The sequence below is a fragment of the Tamandua tetradactyla genome, chromosome 6 (assembly GCF_023851605.1).
Source record: "Tamandua tetradactyla isolate mTamTet1 chromosome 6, mTamTet1.pri, whole genome shotgun sequence".
Taxonomy (NCBI): Eukaryota; Metazoa; Chordata; class Mammalia; order Pilosa; family Myrmecophagidae; genus Tamandua; species Tamandua tetradactyla.
The window spans coordinates 115247314-115273974 of NC_135332.1; the positions used below are offsets into that span (position 1 = coordinate 115247314).

Genomic DNA, 26661 nt, shown 5'->3' on the forward strand with positions numbered 1-26661 from the left:
TTATAAAGCAAAACTGCAAATGATTATGTTATAGAGTTCACAAATATAAACCTGTAAAACAAAAGGAAAACACAACCATAGTAATGTAATGTCACTGTTTGGATTCAATGACAATATTGCTCAGAGATTCAACCAGCACTCTCTCTTAAACATGCGGCAAAGTGAAAATGTATGTTTCCAAAAACTATCAGATGACTCAAAAAGTGGCATCAAGGGACACTAAAGTCATATATGAAGAGAACGAATAAAACTGTTACATGCAATATGAAAATGGAAGATGGCAATACTTCTAAGTTTATTTACTTTATATGGCTTTATTTTAAACACATATAATTGAATAAATATTTTAAGTATCCATTTAACTATCTCTTCTTCATGTAAAAGTGTATACATCCATGATCTAAATGTTTTTCCTCTGGTTAATTCCCATTTGGAAAATGAGGTATTCCTTTATGTTTGGATTGGCTCTATGGTCTGGCATATAACCCTTTAAAAAGTTAAGGTCGTTATCTTTTTCTTAAAAGAGAACAGAAAAATATTAGCTCTTCGAAACAGCACATCTTGTATGACCTTATAAAAATCAGATCAAAACATATAGACTAAACTTGAACTTGACAGTATGCATGACTAACAAGAATTGTCAATCAGTTTCAAAACACATTCACAGGAATTACAGCACATTAGAGGAGCACTGTACAAACATTTAGGTAGTGGTCTAAACTACTTGACTGTTTTAGTTAAATAAATAATATACGGGAAATGATAATTGCTCCTTTTGAATGTCCTTTGTAACCCCTTTCCTTTTTTTTCAGATCCCATTCTTGCCACACTACCTCGGGTTCCTAATGCACAAAATCTGGGCAAATTACATGAGCCTCCATGCTATACTCCATTTCTTCCCCAATCCAATCTATCCTTCCAATTGCTGCCAGATCAATACCTAAAACCCTTTCACCATATCAATCCCTGGCTCAAAATATTCAGCAGCTTCTCTACTGGCTCCAGAATGAAGCCCAAATTCCTGAACCTAGTACTTAAAGTCCTCCAAACTTTTGCTTTAGCTGATCCTTGCAGCTTATCTCCCATCAATTCCCTCTTCTACTAAATTGGTCTCCTCAGCCTCCCAAACTATCCTACCTTTGTTCCTATTGTTCCCTTATTTATTATGCATTCCATCTCCTCTCAACCTATTCAAATTCTACCCATTTCCCAACACTCAGCTCAGATTCCATCTCCTCCTTGAAGCCTGTCCAGACCCAGCAAGCTGAAGAGTGCTCTTTCTTCTGAACTCTGAGAACAGTATTTGTTTGTATCAGTGGTTCCCAACCTTCTTGAGAATGAAACTCTCTTTCTAAACATCAAAATGTTTCTGAATCCCAGTGACAGCCTGTTTTTTTAATCTGTTGATTGAGACAGTACATAATGACAAAAAATCTATGGTGAATTTGTAGAAAGAACATCTGTATTTTAATAAATATGACAGAATGTTCATATGTGAAAATGGGTTCAATATATAAGCGGCAATGTTCATCTTCTCATCCGACAAAGTTTGGGCACAAAAAGATCTGCTGACCTTCTGCACTAGCTCTCTAACTCTGGGGAATCTCTAAGCCACATATTGGAAATCCTCACCTTTATAACCTATTTGGCACATTATTTTACCATTCAGTTTTTGCCAAATTTTCAAACAGTATTATTTTCCCAAACTGAACTGGAAGCTCCTTAGGGCAGGGCTAGCATCACATACTTTTTTATATTTGTCCAAAAAAATGACAGAGATCTTTGTACACAAGTAAAAGCTAAAAACTGTTTACTTCCTAGGACACTTTAAGAACTTTAGGTGCACATTTTTTTTTTTTGTCAATGTTTAACTATGAGATTTTGCATAGCACAGAAGATGTTTTATTTTACAGCGAACACCCATATACCTATCAACGAGATTCAACAATTGACATTTTACTGTATTTACTTTACTATATCTATCCCTCTATCCTTCATAAATCCATTTTATTTTTTATGCATTTCAAAATAAGACATTAGTATACTTCCCCCTAAATATTTGGGCATAGATCACTAGTGTTTATATTTGTTTATGGTTCTTTTTTTGAGTAAAATATATACAATGGAATGCATAAATCCTAAATGTGCTAATCTATGAGTTTTAACAGGTACATTTAGATCCCAAGATGGAACTTTACCTAGTCACAAATATTCTAAGCTTATTATAATAATGAAATCATGGCAGAAAAGTGTGAAAATATGGCCCTAATTTTAAGAATTCAGGGAGCAATATTCTCAATTCATGACGTTAGCAATATTTAAGTAGATTTTTAGAATGGAAGAGCAATAAAAAAAAGTGGTTTATAGTTATTGAGCACCTGCTAGGTGCCCAGTTTTGTGCTAAATACTTTACAAACAATAGTTCACTTGCTCCTCATAGCTAGTTTTATGAGATATTTATCATAAGTGTCCTATATTAAAGCTGAGAACTGCAGCTTAAAGGTGTTAAATAACTTATCCAATGTCACACAGCTAGTTTCAAATCACCATCTATTTTTTAAAGCCAGGGAAAAGTCAAATGTTTCCCAATTAGGTGTTTATCAATTTAATCAATCCTCTGATGGTGATCTGAAAAATCAGTGTACACCATAGCAAAATGAGATCCCTAGAATACCAGAACATTGAATAAAAGTGTATGGGTGTAAGCTGCAAATTAGCTGTTGGCAAACTGAACTAGTGTCTAAAGATTGGAAGCAGATGAGGTGGCTATCACTCAGAACCTCAATCACATCAATCTGGAAAAATGGTTAACTTGCTTGAAGTGTTATCAACCCACCAAATGTACATCTCAGATCACAATCCTTTCCCATTCTTCACCAACTCACAGGAGTGTCCAGACACAAACTTTACCCCCATTCTGTACTAACTGGGCAAGCATTTGTTGACTGTTGTGGTACTCTGAATAAAGGATGGTCAGTGACGGGAGGTATCCCAAAGGAAGCGGATATATCCCCTTCTCCCATGAAGACACTGCAGTAGCCAGCCCCAGAGGATATTTTGTTTAATGTAATGTTTATTATCTAATAATAGCTATTTATTGAGCATGAACTGATATTAGTGACTATCCTTAGTATTTGAGATCATTTAGTTGTCATAAAATCCAGTTATGGTTAAAGGAACAACCCGCATTTTACAACAGACAAGTGACTCCGAGAAAATAGACAATATTAATAATAATAATATCAAGTTTTTGCTATCCATTGGCTATGAATCATGCACTGTTCTAAGTACTTTTAAAATTATTACCCAAGTGTATTTTAAAACACAGACCTAATCACATCACTCCCTTGTTTACAAGGCCTCAGGCCCCCTGCTAGATTGAATCCAAACTGCTGAACCTAGGACAAAAGGCTCTTCATCATCTGCTTTGGCTGAGTGCCTTACCTTAAACCTATGTCCATGCATCGCATCCCGGCCCCCACCTTAAACCACATACACACCACACGAACACACACACAGGATTCCAGGGACCAGAAATGTCTTTGCCACCGCTATGCAAACTGCTCTCTCATCTCCTGGTTTGGCACCCTGTGTTTTCTACCTTTTCTTCTAGACTTAGTTTAAGCATCACCAGTGGGTAGAAACCATCCTCTATCCTCAATCACCTCTTTAGAATCCAGACCTTATCATAAAGTATACTAATAATCTGTTAAAGGTCCGCTAATCACATTAGACCAAGAACTTCTCCTTAGCTAGAATGGTATTTGGTAAATTTCTGGACACGATCACTTAATAAATAATTCTTGAATGAATTAATAATGTAATGGTGGATACACATGTGTTTTATATACTTTTCTCTGCAGTGTACATATATCCCTACTCTCTCAATTTCTCCCCCATTCAAAATGTTTACCTCCAATTACCATTGTATACCACCTTGCAAAAATCCTAAACCTAAGTGTACTCATTGTCTGGTCTTTGTTTATTTGGTTGTTGATTGGACCATGTGGAAGTTGCTTCATCATTGCTAACATACTATTATGTCCAACAGTTAAAGTTTCCATTCATGAAATAGTTAATTTGTAAGGGTCAAACACAAACCGGCCACTACAGCTCTAATTCAAAATCAGCAGTGATGTAGCCTTTGGACCTTCTCTGGACAGACTGCCTGTAGTAACTACATAAATTGGTCTGTGGAATGGTGATCTTCAAAAAATTCAGAAAAAGGATTTTAGATACTTATAGAATACATTATTGCTTTGTAAATAAAATTAATGGATAGCCTTCTCCTGTTATTGCTCGCTTGCATCATTTTCTTAGTTACACATGGCATTCTATCAACAATTATTGACTGCTTAATCACTGTCAAATCTTCTGCTAAATGCTAAGGACAGAATAGCAAAGATGACTGTCCCTGCCTTCGAGGGACTTAGCCTTTCAAGGGTAGCACACATATAAATGGATGCTGCATTGCTTCCATTTGGTTTATCTTAAAGTAACAAAAATTTCTTAAGTCAGATAAAGTATTTCAGTAATGACTAAGCTTTTTAGCTAGTAACTCAAAGAGCAATAATGGGGAGTCCCTGTTTTAGAATCTAAAGAATGTGGGCTTTGGACATACCTGATATGACTTTGAATCTCTTCTCCAACAGCTAATAAAACATTGTGTAAATTTAGACTAGTCACTGAAACTCTTTAAAATGAGGCACATGAAAGTTACCTTGCTATTTTGAGGATAAATACGTTCCATAAAGGGCAAAACTATGTACTCAATATCTAGTAAGAGCTCAGTTAATTCAGTTCATATCTTTCATTTTGCTGAAAAGTATTCTTTCCACTGAAAATCCCCCTTATGAAAACAGATTTTAAAATGTTGACTTTTTTTTTCCAAGAAAAATGTTCCACTTTGTATTATAAGAAGTACCTAAACATATCACCTTGGAATGTGTTTGGTAGAGTTTACCTATTTTTTTTTTTCATGTAATGGGGTACTGGCGGTAGGAAATACAAAAGGGAAACCCCAATAAATGCAGGAACTATGAGTCAAGTGGACAGATAAAGAAATAGGACGTAAGAGTATATCTAATCAGCGATTCAGATACAACCCTTCCTATGTGTTGATAATTTTGTCATCAGTATGCAATGTGTATACTTTCCTTTACTATATGTGGTTAGAGCCAAAGAGAGGAGAATGAATTATTCTTGGAGCTTACTCCATGTCAGCAAGATGCTAAGAAAGGAAACACACATATGTGCACAAAACCCCCCATATACAGCTCACCTCACGCAACCTTAGGAATAAGAAATTAGGAATTTCTCAAAACAGGGAATCCATGACTGGAGGGATACGAATTAATCTAAGTAGCGGTACTCACGAAAGGTACCAGACACCTTTCTGCAGGGAACCAGAGTTGGGATGTTCTCAGGGAGACCTATTTCAGCTTGTACTAGAGTCTTCGCTTATCCAGAGGAAAGACACACAGAACTGTGATTCTCAGTGCTATTAGCAATTGAGAGTTACTGAAAACTGTTCAGATCCAGAAAACAGCTTATGAAAAAGCCTGGCTCTTCAGAAAATCAGCCTAGTTGTAGGCAATCACCAGTGGAGTTGCTATTCCTATTGTGTGAACAATATAGTTAGCCACATGTAACAGACTAGAGGATATCTGCCAAGCTCCAAGGACCTACACACTCTACCCCTTTATTCCTCTGACTTTACCTTTTGTTATCCTCCAGCCACACTTATACCCTCACTATTCCCAGAACATAACAGGCATATTCCCAACTTAGGGCTTGGGTAAACTGCCATTTCTGCAGGGCCCCCCAACTAATGTCAATATAATTTTATTTGGTTGACATAATCTGCTTCCTAAAAGTCAAGAGAAATATGAATGAATTTATCACCACTTAAAAATATTGTCTGAGGTAGAAAACATTTATTCTGAGCAGTAGCAAAACTACAACTGCTTTTTAAATTTCACAGTAATACTGCCCCAATCCAAATGTGCATATAATAATGACTAATATAATGAAAAGCAGAGATGACTTCCCATCTCCACTTTATCCCACAGGCGTTTAACATGGATAGTCTCAAACTTCGAAAACTAGAAAAAGCAACCCCCTAAAAGTTAACCTATTGATGCAATACACTGTGCATGTGTGACCACAGAAAGGAATCTCACACACTCCCGCACATGAGAACTGAAAGACCAGAATATAACTGCTTTGGGGAATCAGGTACCCTTATAATAAGTCCTTTTGTCATCAAAGCCCATCTGCCATTGGTTCTTCTACTAGCTCTAATGTTTCTAGGGAATGGCCTTCCCCAGTCATGGAGACTCTGATGTGGCAGTGAAGGTGCTATGAGCATATTAGGAAAGATAGTGACAGATGATGAGAATCACATATCCTCTCAATGGAATAATATAGAGCTTTTAAAAACCTAGGCTCTGGACTCAGAACTTGATTCAAATACCAGTTCAGATACCAGTGGTACCAATTACAAGCCCTGGTCTTTTAACAAGGCATTTAACTTTCTAAGACTTGGCTTTCTTGTGTGTAAAATAGGTATAGTAACTATTAATTATATATGCATTGGCAGCAGATACTTACAGAGCACAGGGTAGGTTCCAAGTATGCTACATGCTTTATATATTATCTTCACAGCAAACCTAATGTAAGTTCTGCCATCATTCCTATTTCACAGATGAGAAAACTGAGGCTCACAGAAGATAGCCTGCCCAAGTTCACACAATTAGTAAATACTCGGGCTGGAATTCAAACCCAGTCTCTTAAGTACTATACTGGCAATGATGAAGATTAATGAAACAACATGGAAATTGGTCAGCATTGTGACTAACAGTAAGTTGTTTATCAACATCAATCATTATTATCATTATTAATTAGCAACAGGCATGTGAAAAATTATTCTTATACTCAGAATATAGGCAAATATTAATTCTAACAATTAATTTGCTTATTCTCTTATGGTTTTTGCTTAAGAACAATTTATAAGAGAACAACTCTGTGATGCAGGCAAACTCTGAAAAATGTCATTTAGAGACTCCTTTACTCTCAATGTCCCTTAATTTCCCAGAAACTAAATCATGTGCAGAATGTAAACAACAATAAAATTAGATTAGCATGTTTCCATGGTAATAGATATTTGACCACAAATATATAAATACAGCCTTTAAAATAGCAGCCTCAAACCATAATTTTATACACATCCACCCTAGTTTGGATGTTTCTTCCAAGTAAAATTGTTAAAAAATACTCCCACTGAATAGAATTGTATTATACTAAATTAAAATTTGAGTGAGAAAAAACAACAAATTCAGATAATTTGTTAGTGTTTGAGCTTTGTAGAAATGATAAAACGATTTGAAAATAGCTTCTCATAGCATAAACTTGTAAAGTTGAACTAATCTATCATCTTTAAATATGCAATACACAATTAAATAAATTTTAAAATGCAGAAAATTCAGCCACCTAATTCCAGATTTTATCCGTTATCATCTTAGAAATCTGATATACCAAATGCTAAATTACTATTTTAACTGCCATCAGAATTCCTGAAATCCTATTTGTGGTGAAGATTCCAATTGCATCTGATTTTATGTCACTTAAAGACAAACAGACTGTATTAAGGCAAGATTAAGCTTTTTCCTGAGTGCGAATCTAAATTTACAATAGAGAAAACTCAGAATTAGAGTCCTCAGTTTCTATCCTCACGCCACTCTTATACCCATTCCTACTTCTCATTCTCACAGACAATCAAAAATAAACACTTACACTAGCAATATATGAACTGACCAACCTTAGGCTCTCCTGGACAACCAGAGAAAACAAAGATGGAAAGAATCACTACTTCACAAACAAGGACTTAATTAGGTCCATAAATAAAAAGCTCCAAGTTCCCCAGAAGGAACATTTCCCAACCACTTCTCACACTAAACACAAATATCAACACAAAGCCTCAGCCAGGCGGAGACTTGGACATACCCAAACACCAGAATTCCTCTCAGATGCGACCTTTTAAGATCAACCTAAAAGAAACATCACCACTAAAAGGCCATTTCTTGAAAGTTATGCTTTACCAATCTCTACAACAAGAAATATATTTTCCATACTGTCCTGGAAGACTACCTGTCCAATAGACCAGGAAAAACAGGTAAGAAATATTTCACAATTGGTGTTTTCATAACCATCCATTAGACTCCTCCAGGTCAAGCTTTAATTATTTAATAGTAACTAAAATGTTTATTAATTCATTTAGAAATGTATCACTTCTAGCAATGCTTTTCTCAATGCAAGCCAAGCATTCATTTATGCTACTATTTTATATATTTGCCTATCTATTATTTTGTATTTCAAAAGTTTATAAACTGGATGAAACTAACAGTTAAGTACAACACTAATGATTTCACAGAGTCAAATGGAATAAGAAAATGTAAATAGTTGGAAGTCTTGAAATATGACGCATTCAAACAACTATTTGAACTGAAGAACATTTCATCTTAGAAATAAAAAAAGCACAGTATCTGAGGCTGGAGCTCAGTGTCTTTCTGTCTTTATCCCTTAGATGAACCATGAAAATAGGCACTAGTCTGTGAGAACAGAACCTACAAACATCAAGTCTTATGATAATTTGGCAGCAGACCTAAGAAGAAATTTAATATTCTCTACCTCTCCATTCCACTCCCTTCTTGTTTGTTCTTAAGATGAAGTTATAGTTTTTGATACAGGAGTTTTCTTGTTTTCTTAGCCTCATTATGGGGTCAAGTGATGGCAGGAAGTAAAATACAGCTCATGAGTAGGAGACAACAACCTATATAAAAGTGGGCAAAACCCAAAATTGTGTAAACTAAGTGGAAGTTTTGTTGACATCTTCAAGGAGACTCAATTGTGCTGCAGATAAGTCAACTTAATATAAATCATGGCATATACAGCTTACAATATTTACTGTAAAATTAGGGGAGGTGATTGATATTTTAAACACAATTTTACATTTTAATGAGATTTTTTGTTTTCCATTCCTCTAAATCATTGGTAAACACTGCTGGGTCCAAAGTAAACAAAATTCCCCCATCACTCCAAAAAAGGAAAATCTATAATAATTTTATTCCAGGGAGGTTTACCAGGAATTAATGAATTAACTTCAAATTTAACTCCTCTAGTGTTGACCAAGAGGAATGAAACAAATACAATACAGAACATATAAGAAACACAATAAATTGAGTCACAAACATTTTTATAATAACTCAGAACCTTCTAACATTGTTTACAACTAAATGGGCATATAATGTGGATTATGAAGAAAGTTTAAGTCCATATTTTCAAATCGTATCTTAAAATAAAATTGGATATCTCAACACACTGACTAAAATTCCATTTAGTCTTAGAATAATTTACATCAATATCTTCTAACTTCTCTAACTACCAGAACCTTTCCAAAGTACCCAATAAAGAAAGCCTAGAAACAGTGTATGTGTTCGAAATCATGTCCTAAAAATTCCTTCTGAAGACATAAGATAAATGAGACTTTTTTCAGGGTAACAAACAGTTTCTAAAAATATTTCCCAGATTGAATGAGATCCACAGAATGCATAATTATCTAAAATATTTTATTATTTCCAACCTAAGATATGTAAAGACCTTATAAGATGCAGTTATTCCTGAATATGAACATGATCTCAAATTGTTAGGTGTACATATTCAGAAATATCACTCCACATGCCCTTAAAAAACAAACCACATATCACTCAGACAAAGCCATACAAGGAAGCAGTCCCCAAAGGCATACTCTATTTCAATTCTGTGCGGTTCCTATATTTTAGGAGATATTCTGCCAGTAAAATGATGAGAAGCTAAAACTTCTTACCCTTATTTAATTTCTTCACATACAAAGAAATTAACTACTATCATTTCATAATCCCCCCCAAATATGTACTGGTATATGCTATTATGCAGAACAATTTAATAGATTTAGTCTTCTTTATCTTTTACACTAAAGGGATTGCTTATTTGGACACTCCTGTGATAGAAATGACAATGACAGTTTGGAACCTTTTTCCCCATTCCCCCACCCCAAAGCTCCCATCAGTAGCTACCCTGCCTGCTAATACTTGCAGGGGACCCCACAGTTGCAGGGGCCACAGTGGCCCGGGAACCACACAGCCCTAGACTGCAGTATGCAGCAGTCACAATCTCACCTGAAGAGAAATTCCGAAAGGAGAGAAAAGAAGACTGGTTTTATTTGCTCTATAAAACTTACTTAAACATTAAAATTGCTTTCCTATAAAAGAATGTCAAATTCTTCTTAATTGCCTATCTAAAGGGAAGGAAAATGATTCTGATGAAAAGGTACATTATGAAGAGATGAATTTTTTGCTAAATCAACAAAGTTTCTACTTTTAACAGTGGCCATTTTTATAAACACTGGAAATCGAGCATTTACTCTAAAAGGAGAATACAGAAAATTTAAAGCTAATTTACTGTTGGGATAAAAATGAAGATGGATCAGAAACGACTAATTCTATAATTGATCCAGTATCATAAATTTTATAACGTTACTAGTTTTAAAAGGCTTCCCTTATACACATTGGAGTTCTGCAGCAAAGAAGAATTTTATAGCATTTCATTTTGCTTATTTTTAGAAAGTGTGGTAAAAGATCACCACGGTGAATGGTAAATGATGGTTAAGGTTTTGTCTATGGATGGAATTCTATAATTCACTCAGTTTCTAATGAAACTTATGCTCTGAGTTTATCAAAGTCCTGAGGTGAAATAAGGAATAAATAAGCAAAAATATCATCTGTAAAGAAGTAACTTTTCAACAGGCTAATGCAGAAATAAATACATAATATATAATATGCAACATTCTTCCATCTGATGAAATTCTTTAAATGGGCACAGCACCTAACTAAATGGCATAACAGCTAATATATACACATAACCTTACTTACATATGAATTAAGGTCAGCATTTCTATTTACTTAAACATATATAATAATCATACAAAATTAATTATAACAGTAATGTTTCAAGTATAGTATTTAGTCTCTAAAGAAAGTAAATGAATTGTGCATGTATTCTCCAAATAAGATGGTTTATTTTGTAAACAATGGTTACTTTTTCCCTTATTTACATTTTCATAGCCAAAGCCACAAGAACACTAAGCGCATACATTATTTTATTGAGATTTAGAAACAATCCAGTCCAGTGTTTATATGGTTATATCAATTTAAAAAAGGGAAAGTAAAAAAATGAAATATTTCAAAATTCATTGTCCATTTAGCAAACAATGCAAATTGATATTACGCTGTGATCAACAAAGAGATAAAACATATTCAAAGGTTAAAAATATTATATGTACATATGTTATATATGAATACACATACACAAATAAGCAAAATAAAACCCATCTATGTAATAACTTCACAGTATGCAGCTCCTAACTAATAATGAATACTGATTTTTAGTTAAATTACCTAAAGGGGAAATACAGGCAGGAGGTACAGTAATTTCATAGACTTAACAACTGGAATCATAACCATCTAATAAAAACAAAGTGTGTAATGACGAAGAAACAAGGTGCAAAGTAAACAGTCAGAAGGCAGACACTCACCTTCGGTGCCATTGGGAGTCATGGAATTACTATTTATATGAGAGTTATCGAGTTTTGGACCACTGGGGGATTCACTACTACCACTCAGACGGCTATGCGGGCTGGTTAGATCCTGCATTTCCATAGACCTAAAGACAAGAAGCCTTCCGTTGGACAGATGCACCAAATTTATAACACCACTGTTTAATGCGCTAATGACTTGACACCTTTGAAATACACTTGCACAAAAGTCCCATTGTATCTATTTCTTAGACTCCAAATAGTTCATCTTTCTTTTTGACTGCAGTCAAAAAGATGCCATTTGTCTTAACTGCTCAGCCAAACGTTCATAGTGTTTTTTTTCTCCTACACAGTCCATGAAGTAACAAGATCTCGATGTGAGATAATTACATATATTCTAATTTTCAAGGAAGAAATGCAATAGTTCTTTCCTTTTTATTAAAAAAATAAAAAACTAAAAGCAATGATTTTCTAAAAGAAAAGACAAATATATAAACATGTACAACAGGTAAAAGATTACTTTTCTATGGAATCTGCTTCATCTAATAAATTAGCACTAGGAACTCCCTTATAATTTACCACCCCATTGTAATTTAATGGGTCTCCAAACCAAATAAAACACTTGAAGCCTAGAGTCTAGTGACAGGGAATGAGATAGTCCTGATGCATGTGTTTACTCTGGCAAACTACTTAATTGTTCCTCTGTTTCCCTTGAAACAAATGCAGCATTAAACCATTTTGATGTCAGCTCCCTTGTTTGCTTTGTGGATTACATACAGCGTGCCCAATTGAAAAGGGATAAGGCCAGCATACTCTGAGTCCCTGGGAGCGTCAGCACTCGCATGCTTCAGCTCTCACTTTGGGAAACTAGAACAATTCTACTGCAGTGCTATAATTGTGCATTGTATAATATAAAAACAGTTAAATTCCTCCTGAAAGTTAGTCTCAGCAGTTAATTATTTCATAAAAGTTACAGAAACCACTACTCATGCTCACAATTTCAGAACTGTCCACTTATATTTACTACTCTATTAACGAAGAGAGAATTGTTTTCAGTCACTAAAAACACAAGTAGTTACCTTTTCATTTTCATTTCTGACAGCCAAGTTTTAAAAATTCTAAAGCTCATTCATTTTATTTTAAACCTTATGTGTCTTTCTCATAAAGGGGGTGGGTTGGGTTTGCTTTACATATATGAAGCTAATACTGTTCTACTCATCCCCCACCAGGTCAATAAAAGCAACACTCATTTTCATTTGGAGGGTGCACTAAAATTAACTATAGTTACCAGTTTTTCAAACTGCTGAACATGAATCATTTTAATTCCAGATATCTTCTGAATTCAAAAAAGGGCTTGGAATCCAATTTTCTTATTATACATTCACAGTTTTACTAACACCAGAAACAACAGCCCTAAGTCATTTTCAAATCAAAACTCCTATTCCCTTTCTACACAGTGAAAAATTTTTACAAGCACACACACAAACTGTTAAGTAATTTCCAAACGAGGCTGTTGCTATTAATAGCAATAATTAAGACGCTCGGGACAAAAACAGATTTAGGTCATAAAAGGTACTCTCCAGAAACGTCAAGTATCAACATCTTACCTGCAACGTGAGGAAACAGCAACATCTGAACTGGTTTGAGATGTTTGCACCTGTGATTGGGGGTTAAAAAAAATTAGAAGCTGTAGTTACTCGGCCTCAGTGTCAGGTCTTAATTATACAGCGCACATGGCTGGGAGCGACAATGCTCTCTTTTAACCAAAAGAGAAAGAGGAGGATACTGCAGCAGTGAAAGGCATATTGTCTTTAAGTTGAGGTCTCAACTGTTGTTTCCTCCTGCAGGTCTATCCTCCTCCCTCCCCCCCGTCAGGGTAAGGCAGCCAAATGACGGGATAGTGATTCATCACGGACCTATGACAGCTGCAAACGGGATTACCCCTCCCCCAATCAACATGCAAAGCAGCCTGACCCAGGCAGCTTGGAAAAGGTGCTTGGAAAAAATAGCTATTAACAAAATGAGTGTGTTTAACACAAGTAGTTCAGGCACTCATCTTCCAGCATCCTCAGGAAGATCTTTCATGTTCTGTTATCACCAGCTGAAATAAGAGCTCCCACCCACCCCTTTGACTTTTGACAGTTTCTTATTCTTATCGTCATGATTTTCTTCTACATTTATTATTTGTCATTTAACATTCACTGAAACGGTTTCCGGGCAACTTTCAGGTAGTGCTGGACTAACTCTAAATGGCAAAGGCAAGTTTTCATGCCCAAAGTCACATCACTTAGCCAAGTGCTCTAGATTCACGTCAATTTACAATTCAGTGAGGGCTTATTCATCTCCGCCTGTTAAAACAGAAAGAGCGGTTCACTTTTTTGGCTAATTCTCCATCTTTTCAACCTGGATGGTTTAAGAATCAATTCAACATCCCAGTTAACCAGCATTTTAGTTGCTTTTGTTTCTAGATGAACCTATACTTTGGGACTTCACTGAAGAGCTCAACACGCAGGCTTTAAAGGTCCTGCCCTTCCTCCACAGGCAGAGCAAATGGTCAGCAGGTGATAAAGCTCAGGTGAGGGTGGGCTGCTGGCTTGCAAACCCAGGGTGACGCCTCTCAGTAAAGAGCATTCGCCAACGTTTAAAATGACTCAGAATTCTAAATCTTTGATGTGCATTTTCATTCAACCTGAACTGACATCAATTAGAGTTACAGAACAAAGATGAGAACTGAAGCATCTCAGATAGCATTAAAGTTATCCATCCAAACATCTTCCTGTTATTTTTTTAATTATGATTTATAAAATTAAGAAATACTACCTTTCTGGCAAGAATAAAGCATCATTTGAGTCTAAGTGTGTTGGTGTAGCGTTACATGAAATTTCTAGGTATGCATTTCTATAATATGTGCAGGATGAAAAACAATTTTTTTTAAAGATGCTTGAGTATTAGATGAAGATTTTAATGCCTGCAGATATTATTTTTGGATAAAGGGCTTCTGTAATTTTTTTGATAAAATTAATGTTCTCACAAGATTAAATTATTTCCTTTAGAAACTGCAGCAATATACTTCAAGGATTGATCTCTCTCTTTTTTTCTTTTCACTTTTATACACCTGGAATAAATTACAGGTGAGAACTAACTTAGTTTTAAGAACTCTCTTGGCTTAATTATATGAAAGATTATTTAAAGCATACTTTCTGTTAAATGTTAAAAGACATTCCCGTTTGTAACATTAGCTAGATAACATAATCTTGGAAATATAATTTCAGTTTCATTATATAATTTTGAGGTTTGGTCATACTTATTTTTGAAGTTTAACCTATTGTATTTAAATTTCAAAGGCAAACTGCTAATAAGTAAAAATGAGTAAGAATTATTCTAACAACATTTCTTCATTGACAAAATGCGTTTTCACAATTTATTTCTTTTATGCTGGCTCAACTTGGTCTCTACTGTACTTCATACACTATGATTTTGGAAAGTCCACATCCATAATCTTCATTTCATTAAGTATACTTCTGATATATTCTTTTGTCTCAAGGCTTATTTAAACCATGTGTTGTGTGTTACTGTATTTAAAAATGACTCTTTAATCAAAATAACTTTAAAACAACTAATCCTCACTTAGGCTGGTCAGCTGAATCCACATCGTGGTCCAGGAAAAATAAATCTACTCTCAAGAATGCGAATGCAGACAACAATTAGACACAGATGTGAGCAAAATTAGTTACAGTTTACAAAATGCTACACTTCACATGCTTTTAGTTTTTTATATGTAGTACAAGATTACAGTGCAGTAAGGAAACATACTCTTGTAATGACTTATCTAAAAAGAACACCTATTTCTGATTGGTGTTGATTTTCTCTTACGTTTGACAGACTTTATGAAGTTTCTGAGTTTTAAAGGTCTAAAACTATAATGTGTTTCAAAACTAATTAATAAGGTACATTTCCATTCAAAGAGAAAAAAGAATTTTAGGTTTTCTGAAAAAGTGCTATGAGGCATTCAATAAACACACATTTTCTGCTTTATAACCATAAACTTAATATATTTCTTGTCCTCGCCTAATCTAGAGTTTTTCATTCAAATGCCTCTATGAGCGCAAAAAATGTTTCCCATAGCATTATAAATGGTCATCTGATATTACGATGAAGTCATTTCACTTTAATGTTTTTAAAAACTTTTTGCATAGAATACCCATAGTAGCAAAATTGACAGTTGTGAAAATACAAAAAGAAAAAGGATAGCAAAAAATCTTAGAATTTAAGTTCAAGAATCCTAAACTAGTAACTTTGACTTCTGATTAGTTAATGAGGTCTTTTAAGTTTGCCTTTTTTCTAATTAAATTTATAATTCTTCACAGATGTAACTTTTGTTGATGTTCAATTTGTCTCTCTCATTTTGTTAAACCTCACATAGTACTTCGCCAATCCATTGAATAGCCACATTAAATCTGTTAATACCATGCTCTTCAACCCCAGAAATTATTTCCAGAAGGCAAACTTGCTTTGAGAGATCATCAAACAAGACTTAAGGTCCACATTTTATCACATTTTCCCTACCACAGAGCTCAAGATGCAGAGCAAAATTCATGACTTTTGCACTGTTTATTATACTTTGCTAAATTACAAATCAAAAGCATCTGACAGAAGATCATGTATGAAGCCAAAAAGTTAATAATGTTCTGTGAAAAGTAAACTGTAAATGGAAAGGGATTCTAAATCTCAGCAGCACAGAGCAAATAAAATGTAGGTACTTGCTAAATTATGGGTTTTCCATAGGCTTTTTTGCTTGCTAGAAGCAATTTTTATAAAATGACTATAATTTAAAACTTTAAAAAACTGAAAAGAAATTTTCAAAGTGAAAGTACTGAACTAATCTAAATAAATAGTTGGCAGAGGAGTTCGTTTTGCCCAACCACAGATCAACCTGAGTACTCCCATATCTGAAAAACAATGGTAATTTTCTAATCAAAATTTTTTTATAGAGAAACAAATGTGCCTTTGCCATAAATCTGTTTTTTAAGCAGAATATATTCCTCCTTAAATTTTTCCTCAATCAAAATTTCCAACTATTGTATCAATGTCATAATAAAAACTAAATCTAGAATCCAAATGAACTAGAGAAAGGTAGATATCTTTTCAATGTTAACACTATCTTTCCTTATCAAAACCTCAAAATGAATGCTTTAGTGGGACTACTGATTTTTTAGAAGGTAATATACTGTGTATTACTTTTTGAAGTATATCATTTAAGGAAAATTATAAAATTGCTTCCCCGTGAAAACAGGGACAAATAAGTGTTTAAACCACATTGATTCTACTATAGCTTTAAAGGGCTATTTTCAAAATTAGCATTTACTTAAATAGAGGATGAAACACTTTTGATATATGATTAAAAATGGAAGTGGTTTTATTCTCGCTGCTTGTTTTTCTTCTTTCTAATGTGTGCGTATGAAATAATTTTTTACATTCAAATGGAAGTTTTCCTTTGAGAAAATCATTTATCATATATAAAAAAACTCACATAGCAGTTGACTTCCCTTTGGCACTCTAATACTGAACAGTGGCTTAGTTAGGTTTCCATGTCTGTCACCGCGAAGAATTTTCAGAATTGAAAAATCCATGGCTGCTTGCTTACTGGGCCTTAGGAGAACTCAAGCAGCGAGAAAGTCAAATACCAAATATTTGATAATGCAAAAGCGTGAGTATTCCTGTGTGCACGTCCTCACCCCAAGTGTGGGGCAGAAAGTCTCGCACAAGCCTAGTATCCACAAAGTAAAGTCTACTCTGAAAGACATTATAGAAGCAACCCTAAGCCCAGAAAAGTACACTGTGCGCTTAAATTTTTTGTGCTCCTTGTCATTTTTAAGAAATGAAACATTAAAAAGACAGCTTTAAATTTACTAAATTCTTGTAAATGATGTGTTCAAATGTGTACAAAAATTCCTCACAAGAAATAAGGCCCAAGAATCATTAGCAATTCATATGCTGATTTCGAATGACAATTTAAATATTAATTCAAAAAGCTTAATTAAGAACCTTATTTTTAATTTCAAGGTCCATTCAAGTCAGATCCGGACAAGTGAGAAAGATATTAATTTGGCAAATGCTTATTATATCATTTTTGAAAATGAGTCTGTTTAATGTAAGTTTGGGAAATTGGTTATTGAAGCAAAAGGATTCTTTCCTTTAAAAAATGTTCTCAATTTTATTTTTGTCATCTGTTGTCCTTTCAAAATGTTAATTCTTTTCTCTTGTTCTCCTATCAACCTAAAATGTGTAGGAAAAGTTATACGTGTTTTGTAATATAGACATAGCTTTTTATTCAGTATCCCACAATAATACTTGAGGTGTGTGTAGCATTTCAGAAAAGATACATGAAGTAATCTCCACACAAGAATATGGCTCTGTATTTATATAAAGCATTATCAAAATAATTAGCATGATTAATTTGTAATTATCTCTTGACTCTAATCGCTCAGGTAATTTGGGGGGGGGTCCGAATTAATACTTTTATGATGGAACACTGTGGCTAATAAAGTGCTAGGTACAAAGTGTCATAATTCTCCCCATGCCATAGTATTTTTATTTCAAAACAAATCAAAACAATAATCAAAGCGCTCCTGTTATCTTCGGCTTTGCTCAAAGGACAGCTGTCGTCAGTCACTACAATTTTTCAAACAGTCAGCTTGTACTTACGGTGCTTACATCTGCTGCATCCACCAGTTTAAGATGCTCCTGCGAATTCGCTGGTTTAGCAAACCTCCATTCCTTACATAGTTTTGCTCCTGGATAAGGAGCCGCGAGTGATTTTAGAACCTCTCCGCGGAGCCCGGGCGCTTCTAGCAGCGGAGCGCCTCTGGTGGAGGGTGACCCCGGCCACTGGGAAAGCCGCCGGGCCGCTGCTGCCGGCTCGGGCTGCGGAGAAACTGAGCGAAGACGCTTCTCCCAGCGAAAAAACCGCCGCAGTGGGCTGCAACAGGAAGGCTTAAAGTCGGAAGTGGCACTGGAGAGTTTCTATCTCGCCCTAAACTCGGAGCCATCAGCTCCCACCGTTCGGTTTAGTAACAGCTTTGAGCCCTGTGCTCTTTTCCCACTAAACAGCAGCAGCAGATAGCATCTGAGAACCCTAGACAAAGAAACAGCAGAATCTCATCATCCCCTCGATTTGTTTGCGCAGCCTTGTAGGTCTGCCCATGGAGCCTCGGGGCTTTTTTTGTTTTTGCAACGCAAACCACAGCTATTCTCTTGTCCTAACCTTATTGGTTTAAATGCAACAATTGAAAGGAGCACAGCTCTGTCTGACTCAACCTTGCTGGTTAAAAAAAAGTTATTATGTAAATGAACGTGCCCCATGCTATCTGAATAAACAGCTGTGTGAGAATAACTTCTCTGAGGCAATGTCAACACACATCCTCTTGCCACGGCAGCTACCAATTAAGATCTTTGGGGAGTAGTTATACGTTATCTTTTACACTTTTCCAAAACTTCTTCTCAGGCCCTGAAACTTGGGGACTCCATACTTTCCAATTTTTTTTTCCTAATGTACGCACTAACATGTCTAGGGGAAATAGAATATAGAATGACTCCATTAACCAAGGAGAAAGAGAAAAAAAGCAACGGGCAGCTAATGCCAGTTTAACAACGAAAGCATGAATGATGATTCTGCACTGATTTCTAGAATGGCAAGTCTTACATGAACATTTTTTTTGGATATGAACCAGATAATATTTCAGTGTCGATATTTAAAATGATTTTGGGAAAAAGATTAATCTTATCTAGAACTCTTTCTTTACAGCCTATCCTTTTAAAAATTTTCTAAGTAAACTCAGAATCTAGGTAAAATAATCTGAAACATTCACCTGGAGAGTTGAACTATTAGATTATGAATAAATTATAGTTTTGGGTTAGGATACTTACTATTGTGTTTAATGCAAATAAGTGACCTCACTTATAGGATCAATGTCTTAAACATTACATTACTTTCAAATACTTAAAGAAGGCATTACTTATGTGACTAATTGTTTTATTTTAATTTGCCAGCCCTATACCATAGTTCAAATATAAATGTTTATTTTGATACTACTCATTCATCATGACTAATTTTTTACTCTAAAATAAAATCCTTATACACATTGAATTTTCCTTACACCTGTTTTGTCATAACCAGTAATACTATTCTATTTGGTCTTTTTATCAAAAAACAAAGCATCCTTTTTTTTTTTTGGCAGAGCTCTAACTTTATATGGAAAAAAAATTTTTTTAAATCACCATAACTACTTAAATGAGTTTACAATACATTTCCAGGACATCAATGAATAAAACAAATACAGAGTCTTACCTTTACCTTGCTAATTTGTAAATGAAAACACCATTCTGACACAAAACAAAACAAAAAAGCTTCCAGTGCCTAAAATTCTGTGAGGACTTCCCCAGCCCCCAAAGGATGCCAGACTAAATTCCTCAGAAAAAGAAGGCTTTGTCAAACCTAGAGACAGCTTAAACTGCACACTCACCTAGGATTTCATTTTGTAAGTGCTGGCAAGGAATCATGAGCTAGTCATCTACTATATTTGGGAAGCCAAGTCAAAAATCAGTAGATTGCTATTGGATTTGATCACATATGTATCTGAAATAGAATTACGTTACCACCTACAACACTTTTTCAGACCAGAAGTATCAGTTATTCAAAATATGAAGTATATAGGCAGAAATTAAAATATAGCATGTCATGGAGGTTTCCAGTGTTGTCAGATAAAATGTAATGCTACATTAATTCAGTCTATGATATCAAACGCCACACACAGTAACTACTTTTGCTATCATATTTATTTCAAGTCTCCACAAAATATAAAATTTGAGGTACTGGTGGAGAATTCCATGCAGTTTGATGCTTTACATACAGTTATTATATGTGTTCTTCCCATAGATTAAAAAATGATTTTATATATAAAAAAGTAAAGTATTATTTTTTTGGATCCATGAAAGATTATATCGGCAAACCAAACACACATGAATGATATGAAGTTAAAACAGCAGGAACATTAGGTAAACTACTTTTATATACAAATTACTTGCCTATATTATAATCAAATTTATCATATCACATTTGTTTTTATGTCAAAAGTCAATTATTTTTATTTATATAGCCAAACAAAATATTATTAAAGAAATGATGCATTAATTATAAAAATTATGTAAAGCATGAAGAGTGTAATGTGACCACTGATTGATATGATACAGATCATGCTTCATAATTATGTAACAAAGAGCTTAGTCATTGGCTAAAAGTAATGCTATGTACATATATATTACTTTTAAACAATTTCCTTTTCTTAAAGAAATATGAGATAGATTAAAAACTCACATAATTAGACATATATTTTGCTTTGTTAATATTTCTAAATATCAGAGATGTAATAATTTTCATTACAAAGACCATAAACCGAAAATAAGCTAACCCCTGATCCACAGGCAAAATTCAAGCCATGGCCATAAGCATACTGTTAACTTTCTATCTCTAAATTGTCACAGACTATAATTACAAAATTAAACTATGTATCTTAAATACCAAATTGTTCCCTAAATAAAGTCATACATATTACAACAGAATTTAGGGAAATTTTCTGAAAATTTGCCATTAGTAAAGACAAGTGATAGGAAACATTACTATCTGATAATCTGCTGCAGAAATTGCAATACATGAGCTTATATGATTAGGAATGAAAAAAATTGCAATGTGCCTCCCCGCCCCCGCCACTAACTCCAATATGCTTTCTCTCCTAGTAAAAAAATTACATAATTTTATCTGGGAAAGGAAAACACCTAAAATATTCAACTGTAGCATAAGGTTTGAATATTTACAATGAGACAATATCTTTCATATAAATGTATCTCCAAACACGTTTTATCTTTAAAGCAAGCTGTTTTATACAGCTTGTCTGGTTATACAGCAGAAGTCTGCACTTTCAGTAGATGTTTTTAGTGTTTCTAGATTAATGAAAAATTTTAAATGAAGGCATGGCTAAAAAATAAAAAATGCTTAATTTCAAAATTAAACAAGGAAAAAAGGGCAGGTATAAGATGATTTGGAACTTTTCTAAAACCACATGAGTAAAGAGTTGATGAAGCAAATTAAATATAACAAACAATGAAGGTAAAAAAGGATAGAACATGATAAATATCCTTTCCTTTTTCCTTTCCAGTAACGATAGTACTGTTCTTGAATAATTGTGACATTTTCACTGTAATAAATGCACTTGGAAGTTATTTTTCTTCCTTGTGTGTTTACCTTTAAATAATTTTAGAATTAAGCATGCAGGTTATTACCTGGTCCAATGGTCTACTAATCTCTCTGCTTTTACAATGCTTATGAGGCGATTATTTCTCAAGAATAAAGGTAGAGTAAATTGCAAAATATAATTAGCACTCAAAGACCAATGTTTTCTCTCAAAAGTAAAATCCTAGTTATTATTTTTCCCACATTATTAAAATCAACAAGATCTGGAAATAGTCAATATTTTGTAATTCAAACTATTCAAAGTAGAAGGGCAATTAGAGTACTCCAAAATACTATACTTCTTCTAGTTGTGCTTTCAGACAGTTTTCTTGCTCTTGCAGACCACGCCACGCCATGCAGTTCTGCATTTCTGGCTTCTTTAGGGAACCAGTGGCGCAGCATCTGGGTTGCTGACATTACAATCTTTGCTGGCATTTGGAGCGGTCACTTCCATGACCTACTCCTTCCCCACTGGCACGAGACCTACAATGAGGGCCCTGCTCCCAGTAGCCTTCGGCTGAAACGCAACCAAGTAAAACATCCTCTATTTATTTTAAGAATGATATTAAATACGCCAAACTGAATGTCTACCAGTACGTTGCTAAATGTTTTCCATTCAACTTCCAACGTGAATAGCTTGTAACAGTAAATTTAAGAAGGCAATTACTAACTATTAAGTGTACCGGGGACAATTATTTTAATAAATATTATCGTCTTATACCAACACAATATGAAAATAGAAACTATTTCCTGATTCCCTAATAAGCACATTGGTTATTACACAGAAATAATAACCATTTATTTATGTAGGGTAGGAAACTTGTTATCCTATGTAGTAATAACTACCTATAGGAAGTTTTTTTTAAAAAAATTATTCTTAATAGAAACTTTGAGTAACAGTTCTTGAAGCTAATGGTGATAACCAGGGCAGCAGTAGAGATTTAAGAAAAGGGAACACGATGATATAGTTACTTTAGAGACACATCTAGGAAAAATATGTCTTAACAGGTTTGCCATTTTAAAATCAACTGGTTTTCCAAGATGGCAAACAGAGTTACTTTCTCTGCTCTCTGCTCAAAATTTGTAAATAATTGGCCTTTGAAGTATAGAGCAGCGGTCTGCTATTTTGTCTTTTCACACTGTAAAATGGATTTCTGTTGACATGAAGCAACCTGGAAAAGCCAGGTTGTCTCCTCTTCAGCATTTTGTTTTTCTCGAAGCCATGGGCAAACCAACCTTGTCAGCACCTCCCATAACATGTAAGAGGATCTGGAAATTTGCTCTGTGTTTTCCAGTTTGCCTGACAGTGACGTTCACAGTTTTTAAATTCAGAAACAATGGTTATCTCATGGAGGAAGGAAGGGAATTAGCATTTATTGAGGGCTTTAATGCATGCCAGGCACTGAGCTAGTCATTTTATATGCATTATTAATTTATTTCACCTGACAGTGTAACAGTTTATCTCTATGAATACTATGTGTAAAAATATGTTGTGCTTTCCCTTCATTATTCGTTCCATAACTTGCCCCATTTTTCAACACCGTCAAAATCATCCTTCAACAGTAGATGGAGCACTGAGACATTAATGTCTCCTGGTTGTATCATCATTTTGGAGCAACCTGATACCCAATAAACTTAATAAATTCGGAAGAATATAGTTTTGGAAGGACACTCACATGGGAGAAAAACTGAAATGATATATTCAGTATGGAATAGACATAATCACTATACAATATCTGATTATTCACAAACAAATATTGCAAGTTAGTTTGCAGGTTCAAAAGAGAAGCACTTAAATGGTCAGATAGGGGAAAAATAGAATTTTTTAAACTTGAAATTAGTAAATCAAGAGAGATTTTTTTACTCATGCTTTATATTTAAAAAGTTGTATTATCTTCCTGAAATAAGGACTATAACTGTTTCTGACATTTTCCTTATAATAAAAAAGAGAAGCTAAAAGTCTGCGTTCACAACAACAATTCTGTGGACAAGTTCACAGTTCTATCACTTTCTTCCCTTTTGCGTTCCATAATTTCAGTTACCTGGTGGGTGTGATATGCTTTGATCTTAATAGCTATTAGATCATGAACACTTGATTTTTTCACCAAGGAAATGATTATACTCACAATGCACTTTGAGTCTCCTGATGTATTTGAAGGTACAGTTTAAGTATTCAGAATCACAAAGCTCTATTATTGTTACAAAGGAATTGCCAAGGAGGGAGAGAAAACTGAAAACCTAATAACCTATAGAATTTTTTTCTTCCTTCAAGCAGCATTAGCTTTTCCCCCCTCCGGTCTCCCAAATAGAGGGGGAGAAAAAGAGTAACCTCTAAAGCTGTTTTAGACAGAAGGTCAGAATTCAAAGGATCGGTAACTTAATCCACAGTGCACTGAAATCACATTGCTATTGGAAACACAACCAGAGGCACCATTATTCTAGATGTTTTTATTAAGCAATGTCAATAGGTATACAACTTGGAGGTTTCTCTCGACTGTAAAGTTTATCTAGATTCATACTTGCAAGTGATCAAATTGTCTCTGGTCCTTGAATTTTACTTCAGAGTGCTGCAGAGAAGAAACGAACTTTGTGGTGCATGCTAAGAAAAGCAATGGCTTTAGTTTGTTTGCTCAAATACTTAAAAAGAGCACCTTTCTGTGGCCAAAATGTAAATAAAGATTAAACACTTTTTAGTCTTTAGGTACTAACAATTAATAAGAACACTAGTTTCAGCTGGTTTAGCATTTTGGGTATTACACTGAGTTTTTAAACGTGTGGTTCATGTTTAAATGTGTGGTTCCAGACTTACATTAAAAAAAATGTAAGTCTGGAAGCATTCACTGCTTCTTTCAGGGAATCTGTTTTAACATCATCAGTGATCTGGTTAACGTGAATTGCAGAGTACAACAAAATCAAGGATTTGGGATTTTCTGGGTTGGTATATTTTATATGTGCATGATTCTTAGAAATGCCCTAGCTGATAGGGCGTTACAGGTTGGTGGCTTGTTTTTTGAATCAATACAAGGAAAAACAAATAGTTTACCAAGAGGTCAAAGTGTCTGCAAAGGAGACCCCTACTGCGCGGTGATCACTGACAGCCCCCTCTGAAAGCCCCGTGAAGTCCCCATTAGCTCTGGCCTCCTGGGAGAGCGTCCACTTTCCTTCCTGTCCTTGTTTGAGAGCATGATCTTCCCCATGAGCAGAGAGTGGATGGAATGGGGTGGGGAGGAGGTGAAGGAAGCCTGGGACCAAAACAAAGCAAAAAAAAAAAAAAGAAGAAGTTATTCAAGACAATAATCAGAGAATCAGCTGGGGAATCCAAGGCCTTTTTTAAAAGAATGAGTGTCTTTGACTTGGAAATTCTAAAGGAAAAAGATAATGTTTTTAGATATACAGATTTTATACATTTAAATTTACAGTAAAATCACTAGTCTACCCATGTTTTTGGTGAGCAACTGTTTTGATAAATAGAAAAATGAAAAAACTGACCAAACTCATCAGAAAAAAACTCATTCATGATTAATTACCAAAGACTGTTAAAGACGTGGAACCGCATCTCTAAGCTCTCTATATAGAATTTCCCCAAAACATGGCTCTTACCAACCTATGAACAACCTATACGTGAAAAAGAGAAACTTCTCTCAAATGAGATCCCTCACATGAAGATTTCCTGAAGCAGCAAATAATAAGTGTGATTTTCTTCCCCCATCTTTCCATATTCTCAGATTTTATGTCTAAGAACTGTTCATGGTTTAAATTTTGTCCTTTTCCTTAAATGTATAGAATTACTAAACTCCATCTACAATCGAGGGCACTATTACCCACAAGACTAAAACAAATGCACCGATTTTTTCTATTTCTGAGTTCTAATTCTGGCTGCAGCCCCATGTTTTCTCAGCTGTTGTTACTATGTTATTTATCTTCTCAATGTATAATCTGTAAACTGGTTAATCTATAAACTGGATACAAGAAGCTTACATAACTTAAAAAAATGGCATGGAAATCAAAATATTTACTGTTATGGTAGAGCGCACATGGATAGCAAAACAGTAAAAGAAAATTGAATTTCAAATCAATTTAATTGCATGAGTATAAGAATGCCCAGATAGGGCATGACAAGTTTCCAAGGTTTAACACAGCCTGATACTACATTGTAGGTGCCTGATAAATGTTTTTTAAATTACATTTATTACATGCTCATTTGGTTACTTAATGGAATATGGTCCTGATTTCTGATAGAAAATGATTTTACTGAATTTTCTTTGCTTCCATTTTTTTCCTTTGGTTTCCTTACACATTCTTATATTCCTCTCCTCTCAGAAACCCTAACACTGAAGTGGTTAGGCCGTTGTCCTCTTAAAGGAAATCATTTCACTGTCATGTTCAAAAACATATTTTAAACATCTTTTGGAAGAAAATTGGGTCATAGAAAACTCTGGTCGGAATTTGCCATTTTGACAACAGGGAATAATGAAAGTCCAAGAAAATTAAGAAATCAAAACAGACCTGAAAATACTGTATTCACATCATGTATGTGTTTGAATGTGATGGAAAAAGATACATGGCATAAAAGCCAAGACTCACTCAAAAAAAAAAAAACCATCATACACTGTATGTTAGCCGCACCCAACGTATTCTTTCCTAAGAACTCTATTATCCCAGCATCAGTTCATAGCTTCCCCTTTAAATTCTTAACAAAAATAGCTGCATAATTAATATTTTTAAGGCTGCATAATAGATAGAAGGT

At 34.5% G+C, this 26661-nt stretch overlaps 1 protein-coding gene across 1 annotated transcript in view; it reads right to left on the reverse strand.

The window, feature by feature from the left end:
• EYA1 (EYA transcriptional coactivator and phosphatase 1) overlaps nt 1-18610 on the reverse strand; it is a 172814-nt gene extending 154204 nt beyond the window's left edge. The window contains exons 1-3 of the mRNA XM_077166984.1: nt 18335-18610; nt 13237-13286; nt 11630-11757 (exon numbers count right to left, since the gene is read on the reverse strand). Of these exons, the coding sequence (XP_077023099.1) occupies nt 11630-11753 (124 nt within the window). The 5' untranslated portion in view covers nt 11754-11757; nt 13237-13286; nt 18335-18610. The remainder of the gene's footprint in view (nt 1-11629; nt 11758-13236; nt 13287-18334) is intronic.
• Nucleotides 18611-26661: the final 8051 nt, after the last annotated feature.